Here is a 10,666-nt window from a genome sequence, read left to right as displayed (position 1 = left end):
AGTGCATAGCCGGCCCCACAGAGTTTAAGTGAGTGTGAACACTTATGGCCATGTATAAGTGAATTTCTCTCATAATACAACATACTCTTCCATTGTGCAATTGAGTCTTGCTCTTGCTAATCCTCTTGCTAATCTCTCTCCCTAATGCATGCTAGTGAGTGTGTGTGAGTGAAGTGAGGTGAGAGGAGAGACGAGGACCCGTAGTGCAACACAGCCGTGTGACAATGCTCGCGGGAGGCACGGTGGAATTGCTTCTCAAGGAGTTGTAGAGCTTGGAGACCTTAAGGGTTACGAACTCGGCCATTGGAAAGATCACGACAGTTGCGGTTCACTAGGTAATCTCTTTTTGGATGTGTTTCAAAGAGGGTTAGGGTGAACCATAACACATGCAAGGCTAACATCATTAAACTTCTCTTAAGTTTATTTAGACCATTGTCACCCAATTTAGACCACGACAGTTGCGGTTCACTAGGTAATCTCTTTTTGGATGTGTTTCAAAGAGGGTTAGAGTGAACCATAACACATGCAAGGCTAACATCATTAAACTTCTCTTAAGTTTATTTAGACCATTGTCACCCAATTTTGTTGACATAAATAGGAATATTGATCCGTCTCTTTTTGTTGTATTTTGTGTATAGATCAACAATTGCAGTCATGCTCAATAAGAAGCCACCAAATCAAAAGTGGTGAAGACATGCACATGACCTTGACATGAAATTGATGACAAGAATATTATTGATTGAACAACTAACAAATTTTTATGGTATGCACTATAACAAAATGACTAGCTTTGATGCAAATATGATTGCATTAGAAAATGCTTAGTGTCAATAAAAGTGCTAGCATGTTCACACCACACATTAGTAAAAGTAGTAAACATACCAATTCTTTTTATAATTTTACTAACTGGTAAGTGGTGACTTTACTCACTAGGACTTTACTAAAACTAGTAGATTGGAAAAATAGGGAACTAACTTTAGGACATCATATAGTAGTCTTTGGAATGTAAATAACAATTATCAAATAAATGAAAAGAGGAAAGATACTAAAACTGGGGATTCATTATGATAACATTCTTATGTGCCATTCTTAAATCATGAGGGGCTTAAATTATCAAACAAATGAAACGAGGAAAGATACTAAAACTAGGGATCCATTACGATAACATTAACATATGTCATTCTTATATAATGAGGGGCTTAAAGTGCCTTTAAATAGAGAGGCCATAAGCACAGCAAAGGTATCCAATGCTAGAAAATAAATATATAGTCATTATAATGGTGTGAGTGTGTCTTTCTCCATTGTAAGAAGATGGGGGCTCTAATGATGCGCTTCACTAGTGTCACACATAAGGGGGAAAACTTAGTGGGATTCCATCATCTCTCTTTCTCACTTGCTAAATGTTTCTATTATGTTGTGCTATTGTCCTTCTATCTTAGTCTGTGTAGGTGTGGTGTCAAGCTTTGAAAGGCCACCCCCCACACCCTCTCTCTCTCTCTCTCTCTCTCTCTCTCTCTCTCTCTCTCTCTCTCTCTCTCTCTTTCTCTCTCTTCATTGTGTGCTTGCTATCACTAAGGAAGGAACTTAAGGACTTGTTAATTATTTGATGAGGCAAGGATTAATAATAATGCCACTAAAGATGATCTCTTAGCAAGTTGGGAGTTGAGATGCTATGGTTGTTGGCAATTTGACCTTTTCTATTGCTTTTCCATTGATATGTGTCTAAAGTTGAGTGCTAGATATTTCCTATATTCCTTCTCCATTGGCATGATTCTATAGTTGATAGCTAGAAATTGCATGTATTTCTTTGCTATTGATCATTGGGATGATAGAGATGAGGGGAAATGTTATTTCCTTGAAGAGGAACCTTGCCTATTTTGGTTGTTGATGTATTTATTGATCATATTGTCCAATAGACATTTCTCTACTTGAATGGCCTTACTAGTTGATGTATTCATTGATTGTTATTATGGTTTTTAATGTGTAATTCATTGATCGTATTGTCCAATAGATGTTTCTCTACTTTTTTTAACCTCAAGCATGCACGTCAAAAAGCAAGCCTACAAATACATCCTTTTTTTAGTAACCATGGGTTGTAGATGGTGGGAACTAGTCCTTAAAAAAAATTCTTTTTTGACACACAATTTTAATATTGGCTTGAAAGTTACCTCTATTAAGAATGATTACATACAGCCAACATGCCAATGAATCTCTTTTCGTGTAGCCAATGAGCAGTTTGATGTAGTGTATGGGCACCCCGCCCCTTTACACACTAAAATTTAGGTGTAGTTCAAAAACAGGGCAATGGCCTCGTTTCCTTTTTCCCCTAGGAATCTCCCCCATGTTTCACACACAACAAAAATAGTATGACTTTACAAAAATAAAAATAAAAATAAAAAATCCATCCCATAAACCACGAATAATTGGCACCAACCACTGCAATTACTGGCAACAAATTAGAATCAACATATTGATATGTGGTCATGTTGGAACTTTTTTGAAAAATTATGATAGTTGATATGTAAAGTTTTCTACTCATTACTAATATATAATTTTTGGTTTTTGAGAGGAAAAAAGGTTGCATGACACCATTGCCATCAACAAATGGACAAGGACCAAGTGGTTAGACAAGAAATAAAGTGGGACACCGAGGTCCAAATCTCGCAAGTAGCACTTCAACTTATATTTTTGTAATTTTATCAAAGATGTCCTCCACTTGGTTGAGGGGTTGAGGCTAGAAGCATTTTAAAACCCTGGATAACTTTGTGGTGGTCAGCTCACGAATCAAGTAATGATGTCTCCACTTATGTGGCTCATGTATATGAACCCAAACTTACACTACCTCCATGTAGTCCTCGAAAAAAACAACATTCTGATGTATTTGTACTACCGGCCAGAATTAAGAAAAAATGGATCTGATTCTAAGTAACCCTTATTTTAAGGAATGATTTTTTATACATTTTAGTTACAAATACAGAATACAATAGAGATTTCAGAAGCAAAAACTATGTTGTCCTTATTTTGATTTTTTATACATTTTAGTTACAAATACAGAATACAATAGAGATTTCAGAAGCAAAAACTATGTTGTCCTTATTTTGATTAGTTGAAAACTATGTTTTTTTTTTCGAAGAGTGCCTCCGTGTTTACCAACTAGAGTGTCACCTAGTGCCCATGATTTGAAAAAGTATGAGGCCAAACATATGATGGGCACTCCAACTTCAACCAATCAAAGAGAAGGGGGCATTGCTAGCCCCACCATGAAACCTTTCCATTCACAAGGGCTCACAATTTGCTCATGTTTTCCCCTTACTCATGTGTGTATAGAGCTGACCAGCTCAAAGCCACCATTGCATTTGCCAAGCTGCCAATCCATGCGCATGCACTAGGGAAGCATTGTCCTGTGGTTAGGTGGCCTCTTAGCACCTCCTATGACCTATGACCAACAACAATCCTCAAGAAGCTGGGGTTGCTTTACACACGGGTTCGCGACAACAGCTTGAGCCAAGGCCAGCTCAAAGGCCGAGTGAGGTGCACGTGCACATGGCCAGGAGCATCATGAATATGCCAGGAAACAAACCTCCCCGTTCCTCTAATCCACGAGCGAGAGATCATTCTAATTCCCAATGCCCACGCAAATTTACCGTATCCCATGATCTAGCCTTTATGCAGTCAATTACTTATAGAGACCTTAACCCACCTAATTAGGCGATAACTTGTTATCTCATCGAGCGCCTAAACCTTGCATTACAACAAGGTTTAGCAAAACGTCCACAATTAAAACCTGTCGACTGGCTCCAACAAGCTGTCTAATAAATCTTAATGTTCATAGATAATTTATGACTGGTCAAAACGTTTGGGGATGCTGGCAGCTGCACACGCTTCCTTGAATAAGATTAGGCCGCTTAATCGCATCTTAAGTTAAGCCCTCTTGTCGTTGGAAATTGTAGGTAATGAAGCTGGTGGCAGCATTGTCGATGTACAATTAATACATCCTTGAAAATCAGTAATTGCTCTTACTCAGGCGTTTAATATTTCGGAGTTGAGAATGTATAAGATCCAAAAGATGGGCGCGCAAAAAATTTGAAAAAAGGAACGATAAATTAAACCTTAGATTTTACAGTTACAATGAGTAGTACCTCTGACGCAGTGAGCCTGGTTAGATTAGTCAAAGAGTGAAAAGCTTTGTAAGTTTGAACTATATTTTGGCGCTCTAGAGAACATGTTGCAAATATCGTCAAGGCTCAAAAACCATAATCATGAAAATAATATTTAAACAAAATCCTCATTTTGTGGACGGCGGAGATGCTCGGATAAACCGTTGGCAGAGATTTGAGTCTGGCTTGGGTGGTTTTCCCAAAAAGCCCCCGATACTAATATTATTATTACATTTATTATTGGATTTCGGCGAGCTGCAATTCTTCGTGTGGGACTTTAGCAGCTCCGGCTTGACCTTGCGGCAGCAATGCCTGCAAAAAAGTTTTGGGGGGGGGGGGGGGGGGGGGGGGGGGGGAAGGGAGAGACCCCAATTTAATAAAATTTCGTCCTGGCGTTGAAAAACGAGGCACGCATTAATTTTTTTAATAAAAAGGACTTTATTGGGTTACATAAAATATTGTATGTCTCTGTCTCCTTTCATGATGTCGGTAATGACGGTGTGGTCCTTTTTATCAAAGATCGGTTGGCTTGTCAAATGCCAAGCAACCACACACAGAGTCAGACACAGACACAGAAACAGACACAGCTCAACACAAAAACAGAGAGAGAGAGAGAGAGAGAGAGAGAGAGACTCCAGAGTCTAGAATTTTAACCATGAAATCCAAATAATGGAATCTGGAAGCATGCATGAAATTAAAAAATTCCAATTAAGAGACAAGGCATCCCCAAAGATATACAGAAATGTAACTATTAATATTATATATATATATATATATTTATTTATTCAGAAAGGGAGAGAAAGATAAATCATAAGATGTGATGATGATGATCTGGTGGTGGACCCTGGTGATAGTATCATTTATAAAGGCCAACTATCATAATATGACCTATGGGACCCAAACAACATGTCCTAAGTGTGTAAGTGTGAAAGTCTATCCAAGGGTTAATGGGTAGAGAGAGATGTCCCTATTTGGACTTGGAATTAAACCGAGTAAGAGTGAGTATTTGGACCTTGAATACAAGCTAAAAGACTGAACTCTTTCTCTTCTCTATATCTCTATATATTATCTTAAGGAAGAGTTTCACAACGCTACCACATGGCATGAATTTGGAGGTTCGGGAAGAGAAGGAGGACGTTTGGAGAGGTTGGGGTAGAATTTGAATTTGGAGGTTGGAGACATGTGAAGCATGGGTCATCGCGACCAGTGTATATGATTTCTTGAAAACTTCCATGTCAACTAACAATCTCATCATTGCTTTATTAGTAAAATTTCTTGAAAACAAGAGTGAGAGTGAGAGTGAGAGTGAGAGTGTGCTATATTTAATATTCACTAAAAACATTGTTTATAACTAAAACAAAAACCCTTTATTACAAAAGAACTTTTACTTTACGACATAAATCTAAAATAATATTCCCACATAATAATAAGTGAAAAAACCATCTTCTTAACATGCAAATTTTAACATCTAGCATGGAGAGAGAAAAACCTCACAATAAGCATTTCACATTATAATAGATCCTCACTCACGCAAAAGTGGCCAACCATTAATTTTTTAGGTGTAGCCATGTAGTCACTAGATAGTGCACCCCATAGCCCCGCTTGCCAACCATACTCAAGCCTTGGACCCTTGTACAAAAAAAGAAGAAGCTACAAATACTATATATAAAGTTAAGAAAACCTTTTGTACCCTTAGAGCATTAGTTTTGATGTGCTATTTACCTAAAGTTAAACCTTGATTTTTTCCATGTATATTGTGATTGTAATATAGTTTGCAATGATTTAAATAAATCCGTTATGAAAGTATCAAACATATCCGCAAGCATGTAACCAAGTGGTGGTGGAGTTTTGTCTTTCAGTGTATATCTTATGGACTCAAGTTTGAACCTTGTTGCTTATAGCCCACTTGATGTGTGTGACTAAGGTCTTTATCATCACTAACTACTATAAAGAAATTATTTTCTTTTCAACACATTATAAAAAGTGCCTATACCTCATAGAGAGAGTGCCTATACCTCATAGAGAGAGAAAGTGGATTGTGAAACGTAATTGATATTGTAATAAAGTCTCATAGTATCCATAACTCTGTGAGAGGGAGAGGGGAATGTAATTGATGTTCAATGCAATGCAATATGAAAGCATTCATAGGGGCTGTTCACACAAACACCACCAGTGGCCTTCCCATTGGTGGCTTGAAGGCGTCGGAGGGCACCTCAAATGGAGGCCACACTTACTGATTTTGAGGCCACCAGCATTGCATTAGCAACCCCATAATCTCTCCCTCTCTTTCTGTCTCTCTCTCTCTCACATATAGAAGGCCATCGAAAATGGATTAGGTTACTCTAAATGAAAAAGAGATCTCAGAGCGGTGAAATGAAGAAAAGAGCTCATAGAATTTGTGAAATGGAATTTAATGTTCTCTACTTCTAGTGCAATGATGCCATCTGGAGAGAGAGGGGAGAGCAGAGAAGTCATGTCAAGAAACAACTGATTCCAATAAAGAGGGCAAGGGCAGGCAAATTGTCAAAACTTGTCCTTGTGAGGACACAATTAAAAGAAAAAAGACTCAGGAGGGACGTGAAACTACTCACGGACACTCCTGCAGCACCAGAAGCTCCACAGGTGGCAAGCTCAGATCCACCGCATTCTGCAGAGTACGCTCCCTATCGAGCTCTAAATTAGCCATAATTTGGCGTCTGCACACACACCCATATAAACAACTAATAATCAATTTAGAATGATCAATACTGATAAGATATATATCAAATAGCACTACGATCATTTATACTAGTCACGTTAACCTGCCGCCAAGAATATATACGAAAATAGCGCTTGCACACTACGATATTAATTTAATTTATACTAGTCACGTTAATTTACTTCTGATCACAAAGTAGAGAGATTAAGAGTTGATTAACTTGCCTATGATAATCACCCTCCTTATGTTCCTCTTTGGCCGGAGCCTGCAAGAGCTCCTCCCATATCTGAGCCATGCTTCGATCATAGCCATTTGGAGATTTCTCCCCCGACTTGCTGATGATGTTATGCTTGTTTGGACTTAGCTTGTTGGCCAGCATGGAGCTCACCTCTGTTTCAGAAAACGCTCTTGAATTTGTGGTTGAAGATAGCTTTTGAGGTTCTGATTTTGAGGCAAAATTACCGTCATTTGAATGCATTACTGCTGAGGATTGATTAATATTGTCCCCGTTAGTGGCCCCTGGATTAATGTAGGGCATTCCAGGCACAAATAAGGGAGAGCCCTTGCCCGTAATTTCACCACTCACAGCTCTGGTAGACCTTGGAGAGTCCATAATTACATTGCGATAATCTGATAACAACTCTCTACTGACCCGTGGAGAGCCCTTTACATGCATAACCTCGCCACTCTTCTTCAGCTTTGAATGAGCAGCATCCATGTGGTACCCCAACTCACGGCTCGCGTTCGTGCTCCTGTAGATGTAGCCCACATTAACTGTTAATATACCTTAGGAAACGTGACACATTAATGAAGCTGTTAATAATATCCAATAATTTTTTCAAAACCTTAGAAGATGAGGCATACAAGTTACAACAACAAGGCTCATTAATCACAAGTACCGGTCTGAGATAGAAGAGCGCCCAATGCTGATGACATCTTGCAGCTGCACACCACCACCTTCAGAACGGAGGGATTTCGGTGTTCTACAGCCATGCGAGCTTGCAGAAACAGACTTTGCCGAGCTGCTGTCGATTACAGGAGACAAAGAGATAGCCACTGAATTATCCCCTTGATGATGGTGATGATTATGATAGTGATCATCCACATCATAAGCGCCATAATTATCACTAGTTTTGCGAGGCTTCGGTGTTCTACAGCCATGCGAGCTTGCAGAAACAGACTTTGCCGAGCTGTTGTTGATTACAGGAGACGAAGAGATAGCCACTGAATTATCCCCTTGATGATGGTGATGATTATGATAGTGATTATCCACATCATAAGCGCCATAATTATCACTAGTTTTGCGAGGCTTCGGGCTATGGTAATTCATTTCAGCGAGCTTGGTCCATGACTTGCTGCTCTCAGAACCTCCATAGAAGACCTCATACAGTTGTTCTGCAGAGACCACACTGTCATGGTGACCTGTGGGGGTACCCTTGGTTCTGAGCTGGTAGAGAGACATGGGCAAAATCTGCTCCTTGATGTCCAAGCCTCCGCAGGACATGAATTGCAGCAAGCTAAGTGCCCCGGAATGCTTACCTCTACTCGGCCTCGCAGAGGGTGGCGGCTCTGAGTCCACCATTGCACAAAGGTTACCCAAGCTATTGTATTTCATCTTTGTCGGTGTCTCAGTGTTTGATAGACTATTAATCCCACCTTCATTTTGCCTAATCATACCATCTTGCTCCTCCTTCCGCTGCATCCAACTACGCCCTGGGGTCTTACAGCTCCCGTTATTGTCATTAATCTTAATCTTCTCATGATTAACTGCCGGGTTAATGTCATCATTATGGCCTGCTGCCGTAATTACACCGCCAGAGCTGCTCCTACTGCTTGCCATGTTACTGTAGGGTGATGGGGAGTTGGTTGAAGAAGAGGAAGGGGGCGATGTAATGTCTGCTTTGTTCAACTCTGTAGCATTTTGAGGCCTACATGATTCGCCCACAGCATTGTTTGAACATTGGTTTCTAGCCAAATCATGAGTATTGAATAAACCCTTGGCATCAGGCGGCTGCTGCTGCTGCAACTCAGGCGGCCTCAGCTCCTCTTCTGTTTGCGTTGCAGCATCTGTCCCACTCTCCACCATGCTTACTTGCAAAGTTGTGGAATTAACAGCTGATTCCACACAATTACGATCAGTTAATTTGGGGTTAATGCTAATCAGCCCTTCTTCCTCCTTTAGTCCACTTTGGGTACCCAAGCTAGCGGCAGACGGGCTATGCCGGCAATTTTCTGCAGATTATATACAATTGCAGATTCTGATAAGGACGTTATTATGAATTGCATCGAACAAGGGCAATCATATATCAAAAAGGGGAAAAAAAAAACGTATTAGAGGGCCTGCAAAATGCAGGGACGGTCTATATGACTAGCTGCGACAACTAATAATCCTTAGAAAATGGATAGCTCCGACCACTAATATTCCTTAGAAGATGTCTACCACAAGTAATCCTATTCTAGCGAACATCTACAGCTACAGGTTGGCCCAATATATGACTAGATCCTACCACTAATATTCCTTACAAGATGCCTATTGGGTATTTTTATTCATGTTTATTCCAGTAAACATCTCACCAGTGCTGCTCTCCATCATGATTTCGGAGCCTTTGAGAACATACTCGCATCCATGTGCAGGGAAAATTAAGTCGTCGTCGCACAAGTCTTGCCATACATACCCATTCTTGTAGCTCCTGCATTGTCACAGTAATTGCGATTATGAGTTCCTTTATCGGCATTAAGAGGAAATTATCCTTATTAGTGTATTAGGTGATAATTCACCTCTTGTAAGACCAAGCGAACGTTGATGGCAGCCTCTTCCCTCGGATCATTGCTAACCGTTTCTTCACATCTGAAGCCACAAAATCAGCGAGCACAAAATGGGTCTTAAATTGCCTCCATCCTACGAGTGGAATTATCAAATGCATCAAGGTATAAGCAGGAATTTAAGGTTTATGTGTACCTCTCAAGTAGAGTCCTTCGTTGGGAGAGATGGACACTTCAAGCAAATGGGGGTGCTCGAGCTGTCCGGAGCGGCTGAGGTAGTAGACAACATGGACCTTGCGAGAGCTGGGCGGTATGAAGGGGAGGTGAGGCTCGGCCTGCAGCATGGGATTAGGCGAATTGTTTGCCATATTATTTGTAATTAGCGGATTGATTGAGCGAGCTCCAGCTGGGGCTAAATCAGGATGAAGAAGGTTGAGAGGATTCGGTGGGGGAGCACTGTGAGGCATACTGCAGCTGCAGCTCCTTCTGTCAGCTGGGCAATGGGAGAGAGTAAGAATGGAGAGTGATAAACTAGAAGAAAAGAACAAAGATAGGAATCAGACTCCGAGTAGGAAACGCAGGCAACAGCAAAGCACCAACCATACTGGGAAGCATCAAGGAAAGCGTGTGTGTGGATATATTTTGGAGGGGGTTCTGGGGAGAGAGTGTTCAAACCTAAAATCTACTGCGGCCGGCCGGCCTCTCAAGACTCTCAAGGTGTGTAAACGGCATTCGTGCAACCACCAGTAGTTTCGTCCACCAACCTTACATCAGGTTCGCTTTAACCTAGCTAGTTCAAAATTTTAAAAACTCCTCAAGATGGTGGGAGAGAAGGAAGAAAATGCTTTTTCAAAATTATACAACCAACCATGGTGAAAAGGATAAGTGGCTTGCATGGTCATGCATGGCTCGTTAGATTGAGGACTAGCTCCAGTTTTTCCTCCTCTTCTCCATTGCACATGAAGCTCCTATCAAGTTCTCAGATGGTTGGTCATGCTTCCATGCGTGCTCATGAGGAGCAAATGCTTGTATGCTCCTGTAGACGTTA

At 40.6% G+C, this 10,666-nt stretch overlaps 1 protein-coding gene across 2 annotated transcripts; it reads right to left on the bottom strand.

Moving 5' to 3' along the window:
* Window positions 1-4,236: 4,236 nt before the first annotated feature.
* LOC147624644 (uncharacterized) lies at window positions 4,237-10,249 on the bottom strand. Of its 2 annotated transcripts, XM_086819658.1 has the most exons (7): window positions 9,815-10,249; window positions 9,634-9,703; window positions 9,430-9,545; window positions 7,755-9,087; window positions 7,080-7,607; window positions 6,749-6,853; window positions 4,237-4,469 (listed from the first exon to the last, which is right to left on the bottom strand). In XM_086819658.1, exons 1-7 carry the CDS (start codon window positions 10,083-10,085, stop codon window positions 4,286-4,288), a joined length of 2,607 nt encoding a protein of 868 aa, XP_086675784.1. In that variant the 5' UTR covers window positions 10,086-10,249; the 3' UTR covers window positions 4,237-4,285. The 2 variants fall into 2 exon arrangements, with proteins under 2 accessions (XP_086675784.1, XP_086675785.1); XM_086819659.1 differs by lacking the exon at window positions 4,237-4,469 and having other exon boundaries at window positions 6,683-6,853.
* Between the last annotated feature and the right edge of the window lie 417 nt (window positions 10,250-10,666).

The sequence above is a fragment of the Cibotium barometz genome, chromosome 25 (genome assembly GCF_041138505.1).
Source record: "Cibotium barometz isolate CiBa-2024 chromosome 25, ASM4113850v1, whole genome shotgun sequence".
NCBI lineage: Eukaryota > Viridiplantae > Streptophyta > Polypodiopsida > Cyatheales > Cibotiaceae > Cibotium > Cibotium barometz.
This window is presented reverse-complemented; position numbering and strand designations above follow the sequence as displayed.

Bases quoted from the DNA above. Each gene is read 5' to 3' on its own strand.
- LOC147624644 (XM_086819658.1), bottom strand. From the start codon at position 10,085: ATGCCTCACAGTGCTCCCCCACCGAATCCTCTCAACCTTCTTCATCCT. The intron at 7,608-7,754 runs GTACTTGTGATT...CTACATCTACAG, and splicing joins CGCTCTTCTATCTCAGACCG to GAGCACGAACGCGAGCCGTG. The intron at 6,854-7,079 runs GCAAGTTAATCA...GTGTGTGTGCAG, and splicing joins AAGGAGGGTGATTATCATAG to ACGCCAAATTATGGCTAATT.